The following is a 23,288-nucleotide window of genomic DNA, read 5'->3' as shown; positions in this document are numbered from 1 at the left end:
TCTCTCTCTCTCTCTCTCTCTCTCTCTCTCTCTCTCTCTCTGTTTGTGTGTGTGGGGGGGGTCTTGGAGGGAAATCTGTGGACAATGTCATCCTTGGTGTTGACGGGAGTTATGCTAGCTACATTTTGTGCCACTTTTTGCTTTCATTTTCCTGGCCTTCCAGTTTAGTGTAGAATTGCCAAATAGAAGTGCAGGGAAACTCCTGTGCAGATGAAGCTTAAGACAAGATTACTCATTCTACTGTACTGAGGACTGAGAGGTAATGCTGAAATAACATATTACTGTGGCAGAAGCTGACTACCATTGTATTTTATTCCTCCCTTTTGAAGCTTAGATAATGCAAGGCCAACACAGAAGAGATTCAAATTCTAAAGACAGTAAAGAGTCTTGTTATACTTGAAAGACTAACCATTATTATGACATAGGTTTTCATGGACTAGAATCCATTTCATCAAATGTATGAAGCAGACTCTAGTCCACAAAAGCTTTTGTTACAATAAATCTGTAATTTAAGGCACTGCAAGACTCATTTTTGCTGCCCAAGACTAACACATCTGCTCCTCTGGAAGGTACTAATGAGAATTTCTTCATTCACCAGTGGGCACTAGGACATGCTGAAGTGGGTAATGTATTCTTCCTGTTGCTTGAGGCAGGAATACATTGTCATTCCACAGGAAGCTCTCTGGTATCCCTTCCTTGGAGTGACAGCTGCTCCTCTGGAAGATACCAAAGAGAATTCCTTCATTTTTCTTCACCATACATCTTCTATTGTTGCAGAAATATTCTGTGAAGTACAATCCTGGATATGTGTTGGCCAGTCGTCTTGGAGTGAGTGGCTATCTTGTGTCAAGATTTACAGGAAGCATTTTTATTGGAAGAGGATCCCGGAGAAAGTAAGCTCTGAGTATAAACTCTTTTTGCAGTGAGATGTCTAACTGCTAATTTGTAGCCAAGGCTACAAAAATGTTGTTACCTGGTTGCTGCTGACTTCTTTGAAATTTGATCCTAATAAGTGAGATAAATGAATGAGAGTGGGGAAGGGGAAAGTTCTACAAATGTCCATAGTGCTTTCACTTGTGCATGTGGCACAGTGTCATGAGGTCCATGGAGAACATTTGGCAGGACGGTCTAAAGTGGAGGAGGCTTCGGATCCTGTGGAGGGGCCAAGTGATCGGGGCACTGTGGACAATGGTGTTGGGCAGGAGCCCAGTAGTCTGCCTGTTGACAGCCCCACCCCTGAGGTAGATGCAAACATGGATGAAAGAGTTGAGCTGTTGATCCCTCTGATCACACAGCCCATGGTGGCTGATCCACAGCTGAGCCTGCCTCCTGCAATGAGCCCACACATAGCTCAGGAGCGAGTGTCAGAGACGGAGCCAGTGGAGGATCTGGCAGAGTCGTCCATGCCCCCATCACCAAGGACATGCCATCAATGGCACAGGCGTGAACAAACTGAGCAGATTGGCCAGTCTATCCATAGGAGTAACCACTTGCTTGTCCAGTCCCAAGTTGAGAGAATAGCCCTGCGAATGTATCTGTGTCAGCCCTGTCCTTTATTAAGGGGATCCAGGGTGTATGTCAAGTGTTGCAACAGTGTCTTCTCCTGAGTAGCTATTCCGCCTCATGCCTTGTTGTGATGTTAGATCGCGTGACTTGTATCCTGACCTATGGTCAAGTTGCATGTTAACCTGTGGATTAAAGCCCTTGGTGGTAATCAAGCTGAGAATACTGTGTCTGATTCTGTTGGTGTGACCCAGGACAGAGGAGAGAGAGAGAGAAGTAGCAGATGGGAGAGTAGCAGATGTAAGGAGAAAAGTGAAGTGCTTCCTTTTGCATTCCCTATATACTGAAAAGGGTTTTGTATATGTGGGGAAGAAGAAAAATTTTAAAACACTGCAAAGTGGCAGTCGCATGGGCGCTGTCTGCGTGATTTCACCCACAGTCCCTCATTCTGAGGTAGGATGCCTCCTTAGAGCAAAGCCAGGTGCTCCGGTGTTGCCACAGTCACTGCAAGCAGGTAGGCAGGCTGGGAGGAATTAGGGAACGGCAGGCAGCAGTGGCACCAGCTGGCTAATTCTGGAGGTGGACAGCTGGCTGGTTAATTGTGCTGAGGCGGCTGGCCCTGTAGGCAGCATATATGCAAGGTGTCACACAATCTGTTGCTCCACGCTGTCAATTGCCTGGGGCAAGTATTACCCTCTGCCTCATGGAAGGCCCGACCCCAGGTGGAGAGGTACTTTGTCAAAGGTACATCTTATTTGTTTAACTGACAGGAAGTGTTTCAAGCATTGGAGTGACTTTCTGTTAAGTTTTATAAAGCAATACAGCCATGACTCATTTTGAGTCGATATATGACAGTGCCTTGAAGAGCTTCAAGGTTTTTGAGGCCTTGAAGTGCTTTTGGTGTTCAGGTCCTGTCGGTGAGGAGATTCAGCTTTAAAGAGCCAAAGTGCTGCTTATTACTTAAGTTGTTCAGAATAGGGAGTGTGAGGTAATACTGAAGTGGTGATGCAACAACCTTTTATCAAGTCTTGAAACAACTTCTGTGAAGTGTGTTTAGCTGTGAGGAGAAATGGCCACGTCTTTTCAAAGAACTGCTCCTACAGACCTTTCTTTTTGTCCCTCTTGAAAGAGAGGATGCCCTCTCCAATGCTATGCTTGTGGGAGTTGACCCTTGGGATGCATGTGGAGATGGCACTTAAAATATTCATTCTGTGTTGCCCCTGCTTTCCTAAGCATGGTTGGGTTGAGGTTGCACATGTTTTATACGGAAAGAAAGAGTAGGAGAGAGAGGAAGTGAAGAAAAAGGCACCTGGAGACATTGAGGGAGAACTTACTTTGCATGTCAGTCATCTAAGTTGAACTGCTGGAGGGCTGTGGTCCAGTTTCTGATGCATATCTCACTTGTATGTATGTGAAATACAGCTATATGCAGCCTTTCAGGGCAAAACCCTCCCAGGGGCACATCAGTGCTACATAGTTTCAGCAGCAATTAAAGTAACCTCTCATTTATCTTGCATGCATAGTTTTAACTTAATGTCTTTACTCACCCCAGTGTTATTCCCTTCAACAGAAAATAAAGGAGCTTGAAAAGGGATTGAATTTCTCCAGTGGGCACCAGGATACCCCCAAGTGGGTAGCGTCTTCCTGTCCTGTTGCTTGAGGCAGGAAAGCGTTAACACTCCAAGGGACTCTCACTTTAGCCCCTCCCACGGAGTGACAGTTCATTTTCCTGCCTGGCTTGAGCAGTACTGTTTTCGCCTTGCTCTTCAGTCTGGCTGGCTTATACCCTTTCTCAGAATCTCAAATCTTTCTCTACTGTTGTTGATTTATTGTGTCTGAGTTCCTTTCTGAGTGGTGTGTGTTTGAGAGTCATTTACCGTTTTTCCAAATGAAATGTGTGTGTGTCTGTTAAGTGTCCAGTATGTCCGTTGGTCAGTTTATTATATCACTGGATTGATTGCCCTCAGCTTTTGATACCTGGAATTAATTACCTAGATAATTAGCTGAGGTGTTCACATTAATTTCATTTTATCTAACGAACTCTGTGTATTGATTCAACTGTGACAAAGAAGACTTTTCTGAAAAGGAAAAAAAAAACCTGCTAGCAGCAAAATGCCTAAGGAGCACTCAATAAAATAAAATAAAATCTGTACAGAAGGCGGCAAGAGCAGTTGGTGCAGTAGGGCCTTCAGCCCGCTCAGAGAAAGATATGTTGGTTAAAAACACAATCTGCAGCAGCGCACATGGAGGCAGCTGCCATTTTAATCAACCAACAGCCTCACATTCAGCGCATGGCCCATCCACTCTTATGGTAGCACAGAGAGAGGCCAGTAATCAGCTGCACAGCACTCTAAAAGATTAAAGTCATGGCACAAAGCGGCAGGAGCGGTTGGTGTGGTAGTGCCTTCATCCCGCTCAGGCAAGATGACACTTTTAGACATAAGCTGCAGCAGTGCACACGGAGGCAGCCGCCATTTTAACCAACCAATAGCCTCACGGTCAGCACGTGGCCCATCCACTCTTGCGGTAGCACAGAGAGAGGCCAGTAATCAGCAGTAAAGCACTGTTAACCGTGTAACCAATGCAGCAGCAGAGAAATCAGGGAGGAAGCATGTTGCCAAAACCAAAAATGAAGAGAAACTTGTAAGCAATGGGGTGGCACAGCTATCGGGGACAATTTATGCTGCTAAAAATAATGAGAGTATTAATGAAGCAGTCTTACTAACATCATTGTTACAGTGCAGAAAGCTGCCATTTGGGCAACAGAAAACAGCCTCACAGGCAGTAAGTGGCCCATTAATTCTTGCAGTATCATAGAGAGTGGCCAGAAACATGCACAAAAGCATTACAGACCCTGCAAGTGATGTGGTAGCAGAGCAGTCAGGGAGGAGAAATGCCGCTAAAACTAAGGACAGAAATAACAACACAGTTTTACCAACATTGTTAGAAGTGCAGAAGAGCAGCTTATGTGGGAGAGCAAAGCCAGCAGTGGGTGGCAACAAAAGATGAGATGCTCTCTGAGGATGAAAGGGCTCCAGATTCTTTGGTCATTTTCAGCTCAAATTCAGAGGAAGAAGAGTGCACTGGAGTTAACACCCAGCAGTCTGAACTTCCACAAACCTGTTTAGATATGGTGCCATTGTGTAATGCTGAAAAAACAGCAGCAAAAGCATAAAGATTAAACACACACAGTTAATTTGCTTTCTGCTGCCATCTCCGGTTTCAGTCAAGAAATTCAGCAGGTGAAATCTTTCCATTTAAGTACTGCTGCATTAAATCACATTAGTAGAGCCCTGATGAATGACATTTCTGCAGAACTAGCCAGTCCTTTCAAGTAGCACCTGCACAAATGGAGCAAGTTACACAATCACACCCTGCACCAGTGAATAATCACTTACCTTTCAATACATTGCAGCACAATGTTCATTTGAGTCAGGCAAACAATGCTGTTAATAAGCATCGGGCAGTAGAGAACATGTGATAGTGCTTCACCAGACCCACATGATATGTCCAGAGGTAGAGCACTGAGGCTGATGGTACAGAAGTTTGGCAGTCAACCCACTGAAACTCAACAGAATGTGTATGATGATTCATTTGTCTCCCTAGAGAAGGATATAGATGGTTCACAGGTGGAAGAGCAATCCACTGTGATGCCGTTCCATAAAGGATGGCAAAGTCAATTCCTGGGGTCTATGGAATTGTACATTAACTGTTTGGTCTGAATAATCCTGCTGTGTTCCCTAAATAGTCTTAGGTAGTCCCATGGCAATGATTGGGCAGCAACTAATGGCCATTACAAGGGCAGCTGAATTGCTGGAGAGCAGGAAGATACACTGTATGAGGGAAGAGTGGCCTGGATGCCTTGATCAGTTGAAGTGCACTAATTCAGCTTTGCAAACTGCAATCAAGCATGCAGATGAGCTCCTGTCAAATGTGCAGTGCCCACCTCAAACACAAGTACTAGGGGCTGCTTCATATGCATTATCTGCATCAAGTGATGAATTTGTGGGCACAAGCAATAGACAAAGACACTTCATTAAAAACCAAACAAAATCTGGTCTTCACAAAGAGAACACGGGCGATATGTGCTTATTTGCCTACATTCAGATCAACTGAGCAGGACACTTAGTGCATGCTGATCTGCATCTGTTTTGGCAGCAGATAAGACAAGTTTGGCAGGAAGATGTTAAATCTCTCATTTGCTGAAATACAGTGGCTCAAGTGCACTCAACAGGGCCATATAGTGGCACATTGTGTGCGCTGCCGTTGTCTAATGCATAGTGTGTAGTTTCTCAGTCCAGCCACAGACAGGCTGATCAGCCTGGTTATCCACAAATTGTTGCTGCCAAGTCATGCAAAAACAATGATAAGGATGATTTAAAAATGAATAAATACAATAAATTAGTCGAACACGCAGTCAGATTACGAGAAAGCCATATCATGGGCACACTTCCTCTTCAGATGAGGAGGGTGTTAAGTTCCAGACTTGCATGCAATTCCAGTGGGCCATGGGCCAGAGTTCAGAGTGACATCATAGTTTGCTAGGCAGCCAGATGCTGCTATGAACACTGATTCACTTGATCCTCAGGTGACACCAGATATTGAGGAGGGGAAGTAATTTCCTGGTACAGATTGAAAAGAAAGTATTTCACACTCTATTAAGGATGAACATTTTATTCATTTGTTTTTGTAGAATGTTAGCAGCATTGGATCATCCTGACAAACCAACTGATCCAAAGCACAGAGGTTCCAAAAGAACCTAGTATTAAGGTGTTTCGGCCCAGCTCCTAAATGAAAGACTTAGATTGAAGGGGTAGCACTTCTTCAGACTAAAAGACTAATTATTATTATTATATTATATTTATTAGTCGCCCATCTGGCTGGTTGTCCAGCCACTCTGGGCAACGTACAAGTAAAATACATTACACATTACAATATTAAAATATAAAAACCGACAGTAAAAGCTTAACCCAATCCAAAGGCTTGTCTGAAAAACCAGGTCTTTAAAGTCCGGCGGAAGCTCATCATAGAGGGGGCATGGCGGAGATCATTTGGGAGAGAATTCCACAGGGTGGGGGCCACTATTGAGAAGGCCCTCTCTCTGGTCCTCACCAGTCTGGCTGTTTTAACCGGTGGGATCGAGAGAAGGTCCTCTGAGGCTGATCTTGTTGAGCGGCATCCCTGCCGATGCTGGAGGCGCTCCTTTAGATAGACTGGTCTGAAACCGTATAGGGATTTAAAGGTCAGAACCATCACCTTGAATTGGGCTCGGTGAGCAACCGGTAACCAGTGCAACTCTTTTAGCACTGGGGTGATGTGATCCTTCCAGCGGCTGCCTTGAATCAGACGAGCCGCTGCATTCTGTACCAGTTGCAACTTCCGGACCGTTTTCAAGGGTAACCCCACGTAGAGCGCATTACAGTAGTCTAGGCGAGAGGTGACCAGGCATGTACTACTGGTGGGAGCAGATAGTTGGGAAGGTAGGGGCGCAGCCTCCGTATCAGATGGAGTTGATACAGCGCCGCCCGGCTCACAGCCGAAACCTGAGCCTCCATGGACAGCTGGGAATCAAGGATGACCCCCAGGTTGCGGACCTGGTCTTTCAGGGGCAAATGTACCCCATTGAGCACCAGGTCAATATCCCCTAACCCTCCCTTGTCTCCCACACACAGTACCTCGGTTTTCTCTGGATTCAGCTTCAGCTTATTCCTTCCCATCCAGCCACTCACCGACTTCAGGCACTTGGACAGGGTTTCTGCAGCCAACCTTGGTGAAGATTTAAATGAGAGATAGAGCTGCGTGTCATCCGCATATTGATGACACCGCAGCCCAAAACTCCTGATGATTGCCCCCAGCGGCTTTATATAGATGTTAAACAGCATTGGAGAGAGGATGGAACCCTGTGGCACGCCACAAGTGAGAGGCCAAGGATCTGACACCTCCTCCTCCAATGCTACTCTTTGGTACCTACCAGAGAGGAAGGAGTGGAACCATTGCAATACAGTGCCCCCTACGCCTAACCTCTCCAGGCGGTCCAAGAGGATAGCGTGGTCAACGGTATCAAAAGCCACTGAGAGATCAAGGAGGACAAGGAAGGTTTTGCCAAATATTTGGTTTTGCCAAATAGATATTATTCTACAGACCCAGACTTTATGTATAAACTCTTGACTATTGGCAATTAATTTGCCAGTGCTTATTTTAGTGGCCAAAGCTAATTTACTAAAAGAGATAGCACTTCCATTAGACACAACTGTTAGAAGAATAGCTTGGATGCATGAGGTGCATCCTACTGCTCGGTAACAGTCTTCAATTCTGTTTTGAGCCTCATGCTGTTCCACAGTAACATTTTACTACTCACCATTCCACTACATTGCCACACTTGCCAAGTACTGTATATGGGCGCTTCCACATCAGGAGGTGAAAAGTTACTGGGTTCCAGCCTCCCCATTCAATAATCAGAAGCTGCAGTCAGCCTTTCAAATCAGAGAGCTGTCACTGCACACTATTGTAATGTGAGTAGTAGTTTCCATAATGTCCCATACTGGACAATCAGTTCAGAGCAGCTTTTGCTGGTTCAGTAAAACATTAGATCAGTTGGGGTTAGATATGGTATGTTCTGAACGTAGAAAGAAGTGGCAAAAAGGTCTCTAATAAATCATGGCCTACACTTGTTTTTAAGGCCACAACAGCCTTGGACACAATGCACCAGGTGTGAAGTCCATCCTTCTACTTCTCAGGGGTGTTTGCTGCTCCTGATAGAAGTCTTGAGGATGGGCTATTTCTGTTCCACCTCTGTCTCAGAAACTGGTCAGATCACAGTGGCAAGATGCTAATGCTTTTTTTCTTGTGTGGCAGACTGCTTTGATGGCCATTATTAGCTCCATGAACATTGTGTCCCTCAGCAAGAGGTAAATAAAATGAAAATGATAGCGATGATGATGAGGATTATAACAACATATAATAAGGGGATGCTACTCAGTAATTATGGGGTGGTCACATCGGTCATTCAGGAGTGTGGCATAAGATCCAGCTACAAGGGTCAACATCTTTTGTAGTCCTAAAAGCCAATTCGTGGTTATTTGGACCCAAGAATGTCCCTACAGTGTTGAAGAGTTATAAGACATGTCTGTGGAGACTGTTAGATTTTCCTCCTCACCACACCAGAACATTAGCTCTTTGGGAAGAGTCTGCTGGTTCCTCTAAAGAGCCAGCGGCATATACAAAAGTAAATGTCAGTGACCTGATGAGCATCATGATAATGTGAAGGTTATTTCTAGGAGATAGCCCTGGAAAATTTTTGTTTGGAAGTATTTTCCAAGAGTAGCAGCACATAGCACAAGTTTGCTCTCCTGGAGAGCTGCAGTTCTTAACAGTTGAAGCAATGTATAATTACATATATCTTATCAATGCTTGAGGCATTTAAGGGTCCCCTATAGGATGACCTTAACAATAACAATTAAATAGCAACAAATAGAATATAGATTGTTTTTGTTTCACAAGTTTCCAGTATTATCTTATGCAACGATATACTCACTATTATTTTACTAGGGGGTTCAGTTCATTATCTAAGGATCTGTTCTGCCCTTCGCCACCAGGTCCCAGGGCAGCATAAAACAGCTTATAGATTAATATCAATATTACAAATATTAGTTTATAGATTAAATTATTTGTTGGATCAAAGTAACCTTTAATAGGGATTACTACTTTGCACAACTTGGTAACTTGGCTAAGGTTCACACATGTGTAGTTCTGTTTCATTTCCTCCTTCAAGAAAGATCAGTAGCAAATTTAATGCATATTTACAAAGTTAACTTGTCTTTATTCCTCGTCTTCAACAGGTAGCTGGTTTTTATATAGTTTTTTGAGAATGGGCAACAGAATCAAAGACAAACACATGCTTCTTATTCAATGCTGAATTCACTGGAAATTAAGGCTACCAGGCCTTCTGTTGTTCCTTTGTGTTCATTTAAACAGCAGCTTACATTTGCAGATTACTGGCTCTCAGCAAGTTCACATGTTGTTGTTATGTGCCTTCAAGTCGACTATGACTTATGGCGACCCTATGAATCAGCAACCTCCAATAGCATCTGTCGTGAACCACCCTGTTCAGATCTTGTAAGTTCAAGTCTGTGGCTTCCTTTATGGAATCAATCCATCTCTTGTTTGGCCTTCCTCTTTTTCTATTCCCTTCTGTTTTTCCCAGCATTATTGTCTTTTCTAGTGAATCATGTCTTCTCATGATGTGTCCAAACTATGATAACCTCAGTTTCATCATTTTAGCTTCTAGTGACAGTTCTGGTTTAATTTGTTCTAACACCCAGTTATTTGTCTTTTTCACAGTCCATGGTATCCACAAAGTTCTCCTCCAACACCACATTTCAAATGAGTTGATTTTTCTCTTACCCACTTTCACTGTCCAACTTTCACATCCATACATAGAGATTGGGAATGCCATGGTCTGAATGATCCTGACTTAAGCGTTTAGTGATACATCTTTGCATTTGAGGACCTTTTCTAGTTCTCTCATAGCTGCCCTCCCCAGTCCTAGCCTTCTTCTGATTTCTTACTATTTTCCCCATTTTGGTTAATGACCATGCCAAGGTATTGATAATCCTTGACAAGTTCAGTGTCCTCATTGTCAACTTTATTTATTTATTTATTTATTGTACTTATATACCGCCCCATAGCCGAAACTCTCTGGGCAGTTTACAGTAAAGTTACATAAATCTTCTGTTGTTATTACTTTAGTCTTTTTGACGTTCAGCTGTAGTCCTGCTTTTGTGCTTTCCTCTTTAACTTTCACCAGCATTTGTTTCAAATCATTACTGGTTTCTGCAAGTAGTATGGTATTGTCTACATATCTTAAATTATTGATATTTCTCCCTCCAATTTTCACACCTCCATCTTGGTCCAATCCGGCTTTCCGTATGATATGTTCTGCGCACAGATTAAATAAATAGGGTGATAAAATACACCCCTGTCTCACACCCTTTTCTCTTGGGAACCAGTTGGTTTCTCCATATTCTGTCCTTACAGTAGCCTCTTGTCCAGAGTATAGGTTGGGCATCAGGACAATCAGATGCTGTGGCACCCCCATTTCTTTTAAATTATTCCATAGTTTTTCATGATCTACACAGTCAAAGGCTTTGCTGTAATCTATAAAGCACAGGGTGATTTTCTTCTGAAATTCCTTGGTGCGTTCCATTATCCAACGTATGTTTGTGATATGATCTCTGGTGCCTCTTCCCTTTCTAAATCCAGCTTGGACATGTGGTACATGTGGTTTCTAAATCCAGCTTGGACATGCTCCATATGTGGTAAGAGCCTTTGTCGTATAATCTTGAGCATTACTTTACTTGCATGGGATATTAAGGCAATAGTTCGATAATTACTGCATTCCCTGGGATCCCCTTTCTTTGGAATTGGGATATATATTGAATGCTTCCAATCTGTGGGCCATTGTTTTCTTTTCCATATTTCTTGACGATTTTTTGTCAAAATTTGGTCAGATTCAGTCTCAGTAGCTTGTAGCAACTCTATTGGTATGCCATCTGTTCCTGGTGATTTGTTTCTTTCAAATATTTTAAGAGCAGCTTTCACCTCACATTCTAAAATTTCTGGTTCTTCATCATACGGTTCCTCCATGAATAAATCTGTCATCCTGTCATCTCTTTTATAGAATCCTTCAGTGTATTGCTTCCATCTTCCTTTTATTTCATCTTGGTCAGTCAGTGTGTTCCCCTGTTGATTATTTAGCATCCCTACTCTTGGTTTAAATTTCCCTTTCATTTCTCTAATCTTTTGGAATAGAGCTCTTGTTCTATCCTTTTTGTTGTCCTCTTCTATTTCTATACCATAACTATTGTAATAGTTCTCTTCGTCGCTTCGTACTAGTCGCTGTATTATTGCATTTAGGGTTATGACCATGTTTCTATCTCCTTTTGCTTTCCTTCTCTCTAACCATTTTAAGAGTTTCTTCAGTCATCCATTGAGATCTTTCTCTCTTTTTAATTAGAGGTACTGTCTTTTTGCATTCTTCCCTGATGTCTCTGACTTCACTCCATAGTTCTTCTGGTTCAAGTAAGTTTAAAGCCTGAAATCTGTTCCTTATTTGATCTTTATATTCTTCTGGAAGGTTATTTAAATTGTATTTTGGCATTATGATTGCTTTGTTCTTCTTTAGCTTTACTCTGATTTTCAATACAACCAGTTCATGATCTGTACTGCAGTCTGCTCCTGGTCTTGTTTTTGCAGAAAGTATGGAGCTTCTCCATCTTCTGCTACCAATTATATAATCAGTTTGATTTCTATATTGACCATTTGGTGATGTCTGTGTGTGCAGTCACCTTTTCGGTTGCTCAAAAAATGTGTTCACAAGAAACAAATTATTGGCTTCACAGAATTCAATAAGTCTTTCTCCTGCTTCATTTCCCCACAATAGCCCCATTTCCCCACAATTCCTAGTTCTTGTCTGTTCCCTACTTTCGCATTCCAGTCCCCCATGATTATCAGAACTTCTTGTTTTGTAAGTCAACTTTAATTGCTCAGAGCTATTTGCCATCATAATAAAATACGATAAAATACTATAAAATACAAGAGCGGATATAGGAATATACAAATATTACAGGTATTACAAAATAAAAAGGAGTAGATAAGTATGTGTACGTATATGCCCAAAATATATAGTTAAGAATATAATATTAAATATTTAGAAGCTGATCCTGAGCTGAGGCCAAGTGTTTAACATACTTAGCCCTAATTTTCCCAGCTGCCAGAGCGAAATTTGCTACTTGTTGTGTTACATAGGTGTCGTTGCCCACTAATAGGATAGCTATTTGCTCCATGGTCGGCCTTCCAGACATAGAGCAGATTATAGGGTATAAGAATTTGTGCCTAGGGTCTTTATAGAGGGAGCATCTCAAGAGGTAGTGGATAATATCCTCCACATCCCCCGATTGGCATATACAAACTCGGAGATGAGAGGGAGTATTAGCATAGCGCCCTTCTAACAGGGCTGTAGGCATAGTCTGGAGTCGTAAGGCAGTGAATGCTCTTCTCAGAGAGGGTGCTGTTAAGAGGGCAAAATAGGGCTCCATGTTAAATGATGTTTTATACCATGAGTACCCCGGTGAAAAAGGAGATTGGTTGGCTGAGTGGAGAGTCCATCTTTGGGTATATAAGAGTATCCTGTCCCTTAACAATTTCTTAGCCCTAGATGATAATTGAGTCGGTAAAAGGTCAATGGAGATCCCGTAGGCTGCCATTATAGGTTTTATCCGACTTAGCCACGTGGTAAAGAGGGGTGACCTTAATTGCTCAAGAAGGCATTTTTTTGGAAGGCAAGAATCATCCATGGCAGCCAACCTCAGCCAATAAGAGGCCAGCGCAACATGAGCCAGTGATTCAACCGAATGTGAGCCAGTCTCCAACCTTAATAAAGAAACAGGAGTACCGCGGGGGGCGGCCAGGATAAATCTAAGAAAGTGATTTTGGACTTTCTCGAGGGGAGAGATGTTGACATAACCCCAAACCTGTGCCCCATATAGAAGTTGTGGGATTATCTTCTACGGAAGATTTCTACCGCTGGGGTGACCAAGCTTCCACCTTTGGTGTTGAAAAAGCAACAAAGCTGGTGAGAGGCGTGAGCGGCCTTTAGCCGGGCCAATTCCAGGTGTAAATTCCAAGAGAGATTGGAATTGAAGTGAAGGCCCAGGTAGTGGTAACTACGTTGCTGTTGAATGGGTTTACCATTTAATCTCCACACATGCCTAGCCCTTTTCCTTCCAAACACCACCACCTTGGTCTTAGCATAATTAATCTTGAGATGTTCCCTGGCGCAAAATGAGCCCAAACTGGCAAGCAGTCTTCTCATTCCAATTTGGGTAGTAGAAATCAAGGCCAAATCATCGGCATATAATAACATGGATAGTTTGTCTGTTAAAATTGAGGGCGGGAAATACTGCGCGCCTGAAAGATCCTGGACAATATTATTTATATAAAAATTAAAGAGAAAAGGGGCCAGGAGGCAGCCCTGACGGACCCCTCTTTTAGTAGGAATTTCCTCTGAGAGAAGCCCATTTGCCCCCAATCTCACCCTAAGGGAGGTATCTGAGTGCAGGATTTGCAGTAAGGAGAGAAGTCGTCTATCTATATTTGTATCAGCTAATTTTAGCCATAGACGTCTATCTATCCGGTCAAAAGCAGACAAAAAGTCTACAAAAGCGACTAATAATTCTTTTCTATTATAGAAGGCATATTTCTGAATTAGGTGAGGTAAAATGTAACACTGATCTGACGTGAACTTGCCTTTAACAAACCCTGCTTGCTCCTGTGCAATAATAGCATTCGCTTTGGCCCAATTTTCCAACTTGTTTAAAAGGTACTTGGCATAAATCTTGGATGCAATATCCAGGAGGCTAATCGGCCTAAAATTGTCAGGATTGGACTTAGATCCACCCTTATGGAGGGGCACCACGGTACTGATACCCCAACCTTTGGGAATAACTCCATGACTGTTAATAGAGGTGAATAGTTTTGCTAGCACCGGTGCCCACCATACTGGATTAGACTTAAATATTTCAGGGGGGAGCATGTCCTCACCTGGGGCCTTATTATTAGACAAAGAGTTAATCAGTGGGATAACTTCCTCAGGTAAAACCGGTGCCCACTCAGGACATGAATATAAAGACTGAATTATTTTATTAAGATCTGGCTGAGAGCTTAATGTACCATTACTATAAAGTGTAGTAAAGTGCAAACACCATTGGTCTGAAGTTATTTGATTCTCGATGATTGCACAGTGACCCTTCAGTCCTTTTGAGACAAGTTTCCAAAATTTAGACGTGTTTTTCTCTGCAGGAGCAAGACCCAGCTCCCTCCACTGTTTCTGAATATAATTAGCTTTTTTTTTGGCTTAAAAGTTTTTTATAGGAGTGGCGGTGGGACAAAAAAGTATGGAAATTTTCATAGGAGTCATCCTGATGCAGGCTCCTAATGGCCTGCGATAAATCACGTTTCGCTTTTATACAATGGTGATCAAACCAGCCCGTGTTCTTGAAGGTAGAGGGACGTGTATTGATCAAGAAAGGCTTTAACATCTCAGCAATGGAGTTATAAAGGGTGGATGGATTGGATGAAGACAGAAGAGATTCACGTAAATCTAATAAAGTAGGGAGATTTAGGAAGGAGTTTATAGCTGCCTCAGTTTTACCATTCCAGAGAATTCTTTTACCACCTTGAGAAACTAAGTTCATAGATGGTACAAAAACATTAGAGGGGGGGCATAAAGGAGTGGTAAGGGGTAAATATATAGGCATATGGTCGCTCTCTGGTCTAGACATCACCCCAAAAAGTTTAATTTGGGAAATAAGGGGTTTAGAGAGGACCATAAAGTCAATTACACTCCTGCCACGTGGACCAAAATAGGTATAAGCATCTGAATCTGGGAATAGAGAGGAGCCATTACACAAAAAGAGCTGATATTTGTAAACCAGATTAAAGAACGAACAACCTGCAGAATTTATAAATGCATCCTTCGATGTCCTACAAGAAAAAGCAGACAGGTCCTCCATAGTTAGCCCTAACTTGCTTCCCAAAACAAAGTTGTTGGGTCCTAATCTTGCATTGAAGTCCCCAGTCAACAAAATTGCAGGATCCTTAAATGTTTGATATATATAGGTCAATACCTGGTCTAATTCTGACCAGATCACAGGGCACCCAAACTTAGCGCTCGCTGGTGGAACGTAGACATTAATCACGATAATTTCAAAGTTTGGGGGCCAACAAATTTTGGAGATCAAGATATTAGTTGATGGCGACACAACAATCTCAGAAATATTTGGATTGCCATCTACTGAGATTAGGGTAGCCAACCCACCCCACGGTCTGCCCCCACATGATGACCTAGTGGCAGGGAGCGCATGGGCGATAAAACCAGGGAGTGAGGGGAAGGGCAGGAAGGCAATCCATGTTTCTTGAATGCAGATTATTTGAAATGGCATGCACAACTCGTTAAATCCTCTATGAACCTGTTTAGATTGCCAACCTGCTATATTCCAGGATGCTATTTTAATGGTAGCTTTGGCCGGGCAGGGGGACAAGCTTGGTCAAGGGGGAGGGAGCACTGATCCAGGCACCATTTGGGGGGAAGACTGAGGTTCCTTCTGGTGAACTATAGCCTCACAGGTCAAGGCAGGTCTGCAAACATTCGAGTAAGGGCAAGGTAGGGGGATTTGGGGGGGGAGACAGCGGCGGTATAAACATTGGGAGACGACCCTAGTTCCGCCTCCTCTAAAAATCTAAAATCAGTCCTCTTGGCCCGAAGGGTTTTAAGCAGATTTTGGAGTTTGTTAATGACCTCCCGTTGAGCGTGCAGAACATCTTGTTTTGGTGTGTGATCAATTTCTTCCTATACTTCTGCGGAAAATCTCTCCAATTCCTCTTCTTCTTTGTTTGCCGTTGGAGCATAGACTTGGATGATGATTATGTTCATAGGTTTCCCGCTTAATCTCATTGATATCACTTGCTCAGACCTTGCATTGTAGCTCCTAATTGCTTTTGCTACATCACTGCTCACTATTAAAGCAACCCCATTTCTTCTTAATTTCTCATTTCCTGCATAAAATAATTTGTAGTTGCCTGATTGAAAATGTCCTATTCCTGTCCATTTTAATTCACTCACTCCAAGTATTGTAATTTTGATACATTCCATTTCTTGCTTGACAATTTCTAGCTTTCCCTGGTTCATGCTTCTCACATTCCATGTTCCTACAACTCCGGACTCTCCTTTTGCATCTGTGTGCATCAGTCTCTGGGGTTCCTTTTGGCTTTGACCCAGCTGCGTCATTAGTCACAGTGCTACTCATACTTGTCCATTGTTCTTCTCCAGTAGCTCGTCGAGTGCCTTCTGACCTGGGGATCTCATCTTTCAGCACTATCTCGTGTTGCATTTTGGATACTCTGTTCATAGGGTTTTCATGGTAAGAGGTATTCAGAGGTGGTTTACCATTGCCTTCCTCTGAGTTTGGATGCATCTTAGTCTGGTGTCTCAGCTTTGACCATTCTGTCATGGGTGCCCCTGCTAGGAGTCTAGCTTCTTGGTCTAGACTCCTGACGGCATTGCTCTCAGCTTCTTCTGCACTCTCAAACCCCCTCACCACCTTAAGGTGTACATCCTAGAGGGGGCAGGTTCATATAGCATTGCAGTATTTCAGGGATTGCTGTGTAGGTGTGAGAAGTTTCACCTAGTTGGAGATTTCCTGGCTGCTGTCAAAACACTCAGGAGGTTTTGTTGCATAAATTACCATGTGTCCATTAGTGAGTTCCTCTTAGCTGGAGCTTTTCTGGCTGCTTCAGTACATTACTCTGTACCTCGTATCATGGCACATTCAACAAGAGCAGCAGCTGCTTATGCAGCACATACAACAAAGATTCCTCTACAAGAGGTTTGTCGGGCAGCACTTGGGCAAACCCAGATACTTTTATCAAGTACTATAAGATAGGCGTTTATGCATCTGTGGAGGCAGCTTTTGGTATGAGAGTTATCCAGCAGTTGCTGAAAAATCATTAACCTCTTATGGCCCACCCATACAATAGGTCAGCTTTTGAACATCCCACTTCGGGGTTTCCTGGTGCCCACTGGAGAAGGAACCAATTTACTCACCAGAAGGGTGTTTCTCTGGGGGCACCTGGACACTGCCAAGGCCCACCCTGGGATGCAACATGAGGAAGAATAACACAAGAAAAATTGAAGGGTCATGGAACTGATCTAGACGTTTGCAAGTTCATGTTTCATGTTGGTTTCATCGAATGCAATGTGTTTGAGTCATGTTAGTGTTATAAGTGTAATACTTTCAAGCTTGGCCAGATGGCAAACTGTTACTCCGTGGGAGTGGCTGAGGTGAGAGTCCTTTGGAGTGTTAATTCTTTCCTGCCTCAAGCAGCAGGAGAGGAAGACAATAACCACTTGGTGGTGACCTGGTGCCCCCAGAGAAACACCTTTGTGGTGAGTAAAACAGTTCCTTTTGTTTAATTATAAGATGTTCTCAGAAGGAAATTCACTCATGAAACAAGTTCGTTATGTGAACTGTGATCACTTATTTAAATATATAGTTGACGCGATCTAATGATAGATCATACACTAAAACTAGATCAGTCTAAAGCTAGATCATACACTTGTTGTAGTTGTACATTGAAAAATCCCAGTAGAGTTCAGTGAGTAAACTCCTATTTCACTTTCAGTGTTTAATTAGTAATGTTTTTCTAAGGAATAATAAGACATCAGTAAAATCTGACCATTTCTCCACAAAATACAGTTAGCATTCTGTTGGCATTCTAACTCTTTATTTTGTAGTCCACATGGAGACCATAAAGCAAATGTAGGATTGAACCTAAAATTCAACAAAAAGAATGAAGAGGTCCCTGGCTACACAAAGAAAATTGGAAATGAGTGGATGTATTCCTCAGCAGTAGAGCAACTCCTTGCTGAATATCTAGAAAGGTAAGCATCAAACGACACTTTACAGTGCAAATGCCTTACATTGTTCATATACAGCTAAAGTGGATTCAGGCAACGGGAAGTGCTTTTTTGCATTCTGGCACCTGAATATATAAAGAAGGGTCATGTTTTGCAGAAATGCCTGACTTTTCATGAATATGCCAATCACATTTTCCTCCACTTCCCCATACTTGGGATCTCTTGTTTACATAGTAGAAATATTTTAAGGATGTTCATACATGGTACATCAGATCTGTCTAATTTCTTGGATGGATTAGACAGCCATTTTGTTGTAAATTCATATTTAATCCCTCCTAATGATTGAAGAATAAAAATTACAATAAAATTATAGAATGAGAGGGAGCTAATTGGAGCTTCAAAGCACATTTGTGTTTATCCTCTGGTTCACTATACCTCAAAATAATATTGGGGAAGTACACATATATGTGCATGACCTGGTTTGTAAATAACAATAAGCCAGAGTTAAATAAACAATGGCTTTCCAGTAATGACCAAGCATCCTGGTGCAACACTGCCAAATCAGGCTCACCCCATTCTCCCCTTGTGGTGCTGGGAGGAAGCAAATCAAATCTGAGTACTAGCTTAGCATTATATGTGAACCGGTGCTCATGGTTTGTTTGAGCAAACACTGGTTCACGCATAATGCTAAGGCAGTGTTCAACATGCAGTAGCATGTTGCTCATCCTGGTAAGCCATCGTTTATTTAACTCTAGCTTACTGTTATGTGCAAACCAGGCCTATGAGGTTTTAATACATGAAACAAATTAAAAGTCTTTCTGTGCCCTAATCAATTTCATCTGTCCACGGTAAAGAGTTGGATATTGTTCTTTGTGGTGAATTATACAGTCTAAAACAGTATCTTACGTATCACAACTCCTGATTTGATTATATAACTGTAAACAGAGTTTTGAGGAAGTAAAATGGTTGGCACCATAATAGCAGTGGGTGTTTTTAATATAGGTAGTTTATTTGAAGCTTAGTTAGCTGGCACATATAAGCTTGGAAGAATGCAGAAATGCAAGAAGATGTCTTTTTTAATTTGTGTTGGATCTGTTAAGCCATGGAATGACAAAGAAAAACAAGCAGAGGTAAAGCTTAACCTGATTACTACCCTAGGATGATCTAGTCATACAATGTAAAATGCTGAACACGTTTCTGTGGGGGGGGGTGTAGTGGTTAAGGTGTTGGACTATGACCTGGGAGACCAGGGTTTGAATCCCCACATAGCCATGAAGTTCACTGGGTGACCTTGGGCCAGTCACTGCCTCTCAGCCTCATGAAAACCCTATTCATAGTGGGAATTGACTTGAAGGCAGTACAGGTGGTGGTGGTGGTGTGTATGTATGTATGTGTTTGTCTCTAAAAATAAAATGAAAATAACTGGGAAAGGGTTCTGTCAAAAAGTGTTGTTTATTCATGCAATAAAAATACCCTCTTCTAGGGTATCCCTGTTCCAACAGATTTCTGTTCAGCCCCACCCTCAAGGAGATACACAGCATTCTCAGTCCTCACTGGGCGTTTTTATGCCCACTTAAGGTTTTTTCCTAAATATTTTTTTCAAATTTTGTAAAGCTTGGGGTTCCTGAAAGCACACATTCCCTCTTGTGTTTGTGTGGTGCTATTTTGGCTCCATAAGAATTGGTACTCTCCCCTGAACAACACTATTAAAGAATGGTTGTGGTTGAAAATAAAAGTCCAGGAAAGCATATAGCCATTTAAACTGCAAATCACTAAGTTAGGTGGCTTTAAAATACGATTAGACAAAATTACCAGTGGATTGTGATCGAGTGGCTAAAAATTTACCTATGTATTTAGAACTAGTATATCTCTGATTACAAAATGCGGCAGACAAATAGCAGGGAATGGCTGTTGCTATCACACCGTGCATCATTTGGCTGGCTACTACTGGACGTAGCTGAGCCTATTAAAAAAAATTTGTCTGATCCTACAGGGCACATCCCTAGGAATTTATATCCTGTATAAATGGTGATAATAGTACTTAAATGCCAACACTGTGATGGACACTTCACATAAGTCATGTCCCAAGTGACACTCTTAGAATAGCTTACAGAACTTTTGTGAAGGAAAACTTTTAGTTGTACAGTAAGAAGTCCCAAAATGCCTCCAAAAATCTTTGGATCACAAATGATTTTGTAGCACTGACTCTTCTCAGATTGCTTCCTGCTCTTTTGAAATGTAAGCTTATCGCTCCATGCTAAATGGAGGCACCAGCCACGACTGTGCTCAACTGACAAGGCATTGGTGTTTTATGGAATGTATATAGAAGAGTATAAAAATCTGCTCAAATGAATTTTATACATTTTATTAGGGTCCCAGAACTTTTAAGTTACGTAGCCAAAAACAGCCAAGAAGATATATTCTATGAAGATGACATTTGGCCTGGGGAAGAAGAAAATGGGTAAGCAGTTTGTCTCTTTTAAAGAATTAGGGTAAAGTTCTAGGGGTATAATAAATGTAGCAAAATGAGTTATGGCAAATTCAGTATTGTATCTCATACCAGTTATTTAAGCTCTGTCATTGGATCTGGTGGACAATAAGATGCCTGATATCAAAGCATAATCCTTAGAGTGCTTCCACCGCTTAGCTTGTACCATTTGGACAAGCCTTCTTCCAATAATATGTCCAACCAATATTATATCCAGCCATATCTCTATAATGTACACCAAGTGGCCACATCCTGAAATAAACATGTTTACTAATGTTTTATTTACTCCAACCTTTACTTTTAAGGAGTAGTTGTAATAAGAAAGTAATATATCTAGTGAATTATTGCCATGTACTTGATTCTTTTTGGAGTATTTTTTCTTTAAATTACACAAGTTTGTACAGTAAGCTCTTAAATTGCTTAGACCACAATCCTAACCACATTTACTCATAAGAAAGTCATAATAAATTCTATGGGGTAAGTGGGGTTAGGATTGCAATTCTAGAAGCTTGTTAGAGCTCATTTGAACCATATGTCAGTTTTGATAGTATGTGGATGGATAATTTGATGAACTTTTTATAGTTGACTAACACTAGAGGTTAATTTTTGGTGATGTTTATTGATATGGAATAATTTTTAATGTAGTTCTGAAAAGGTTCAAGAAATTGTTGCATGGCTAAAGGCTCATCCTGTCAGTGCACTCTCTCGTTCCTCTTGTGATTTACAAATTTTGGATGCAGCTATCGTTGAAAAGATTGAAGAAGAAATAGAAAAGTGCAAGGTACTAAAAAAATTTAAAGTTAGTGGAACTAATGTGTCTTGTAATCGCAATATATAGGAGTAGGATTGTAAATTTACAGTAGATTAGAAATAATTTACTTGTTGCTTGAAAAGTTGTATTCAATTAACTGGCACAATAGTTTTCACTTAAATTTGAATTATAACCTGTTTTATGTTATGATGAATAAGGAGAAGACATTGGCAATTTATCTGCTTACAAATGCTTTTATATGTAACTGATCATCGGTATGTCACTTAGCTCTCCAATAAAATTTTGTGTGAAGATTCCAATCCTAGTGTGACTTTGAAGACTTGTGTTCTTCTGAAGCAGCAGTGCTGACTTTCTGCATCACATGATATATTTCAAATTCACTATAAAACAGTATCATTATTTGTGAAGGGCTGTGAAGAAAATACTAGTTTTGAAAATACTGCCCATAATATTGCTGATATACCATAACTACTCACTGGAATAATACTCTTTAGGAAAGGAGCATTTTTCACTAGCACAACTAATTAAATATTAAACTGTTGGTGAGTTAGGAAAAATGTTCATGGTATTATGTAGAAGGAGAGGGATGATTCAGCTGCTTTGGGCCACATTTTCTTTTTAAAAAAGCAAGGATAATCCAAAGAATGGTTCCATCTATTCATTTTCTTTCTTTTTTCCTTTAGCAAAGAAAAAGTAATAAGAAAGTACGAGTGACAGTGAAACCCCATTTGTTATACAGAGTAAGTCTGGGTAACTTTGTAAATGAAGAATACAGTTCTTGTAAGATACAGTCTACACAGATTTCTTTATCATTCATAGGGGAATATAGCGCGCTTCCTCTGAATTAATTATTAATTAAAATTTCAGCAGTAAATTCATCACTGATGGAGTTGGCTGATGTTCTATCTGCAGTAATTTGATAGTCATTTAGATGTATCGGGGGCTTCACACTAAATTGTATTATTCAGATATTTTTTATAGATTCTGAAACGGAAGAATGCATAGTATTATCCCACCACAGGGTCAGATGTATTATAAATGTATCCTAGTTCAGGGGTGACTAAGCTGTGGCCCTGCCAGATGTTGCTAGACTGCAACTCCCAACATCCCTGACTATTGTCTGTGCTGGCTGGGCTGATGGGAGTTGTCCAACATCTGCTCTCATTTTATTATCCCCTTATAATCCTGCTGCTTTAATAAAATCCTCCCCTTAGTATAATACAGTAGGTGTTACTGGACAGTAATACCTCAATTAACAAAGTAGATGTGTTTCTGGATATTACTTCTTCAACAGAAACTTTGGAGCAGAGGTCAGAATAAAATGGAAAGAATAGGGATAGGTTCCTACACCAGCTCATAGATGGTGGGGCCAGGTTCAACAGGAGCTTTAAAGGTTACCTACCCAATACCCACCCACTTCCCCTCCTCTTCCTCCTCTGAATCATATTGGATCCTTCCCTCCTCAGCCCTGGGAAAAAGCAAGAGATCTCTTTAATGCAAAGCAAACACACAGGCTTGTCCATTTCACCCTAGCAAAACAGACAGTCTGGTCAGTCACCTTAAAGCCAAGGCACAGGCATGAAAGTTTATTGATAGCATACCAAAGACACAAGCTGGTCAGTTTCACCTTAAAGCAAAGGCATAGGTTTGTGGGGTTATTGATAGCAAAACTAAGACAAAGACTGGTCAGTTTCACCTTAAAGCAAAAGCACAGATTTGAAAGTTTATCCATAAAGCAAGACTGGTCAGTTTCACTTTAAAAAAAGCCTTTGTTAAAAGGAGCTTGGTTCCTGGAGGATTGGTTAACTGAGGTATTACTGTATTAGGCTATAATACTGAATTAGGATATTAGGCTATAGGCTTGGGATAAAAAGACTTGGAGAATTATTTAAATATTAGAACAAAGATGTTTCTATTTATTCAAACTTTATTTACGTAGGCTGTAAATAATATACACATATGTTGTGCATATTATTAATATATTGGACTAGATATAGTTGCTTACATTAATGTGTACTGCTCCTTTAAGGATGCTGTTATATCCTTAACTT

The 23,288-nt window shown here is 41.4% G+C and overlaps 1 protein-coding gene across 3 annotated transcripts in view; it reads left to right on the top strand.

The window, feature by feature from the left end:
* XRN1 (5'-3' exoribonuclease 1) overlaps window positions 1-23,288 on the top strand; it is a 91,165-nt gene that overhangs the window by 33,471 nt on the left and 34,406 nt on the right. For all 3 annotated transcript variants that reach the window (XM_061636924.1, XM_061636923.1, XM_061636925.1), the window contains exons 24-28: window positions 778-893; window positions 17,855-18,001; window positions 20,349-20,438; window positions 21,111-21,246; window positions 21,921-21,977. In XM_061636924.1, the coding sequence (XP_061492908.1) occupies window positions 778-893; window positions 17,855-18,001; window positions 20,349-20,438; window positions 21,111-21,246; window positions 21,921-21,977 (546 nt within the window). The remainder of the gene's footprint in view (window positions 1-777; window positions 894-17,854; window positions 18,002-20,348; window positions 20,439-21,110; window positions 21,247-21,920; window positions 21,978-23,288) is intronic.

The sequence above is a fragment of the Rhineura floridana genome, chromosome 7 (genome assembly GCF_030035675.1).
Source record: "Rhineura floridana isolate rRhiFlo1 chromosome 7, rRhiFlo1.hap2, whole genome shotgun sequence".
Lineage (NCBI taxonomy): Eukaryota > Metazoa > Chordata > Lepidosauria > Squamata > Rhineuridae > Rhineura > Rhineura floridana.
This window is presented reverse-complemented; position numbering and strand designations above follow the sequence as displayed.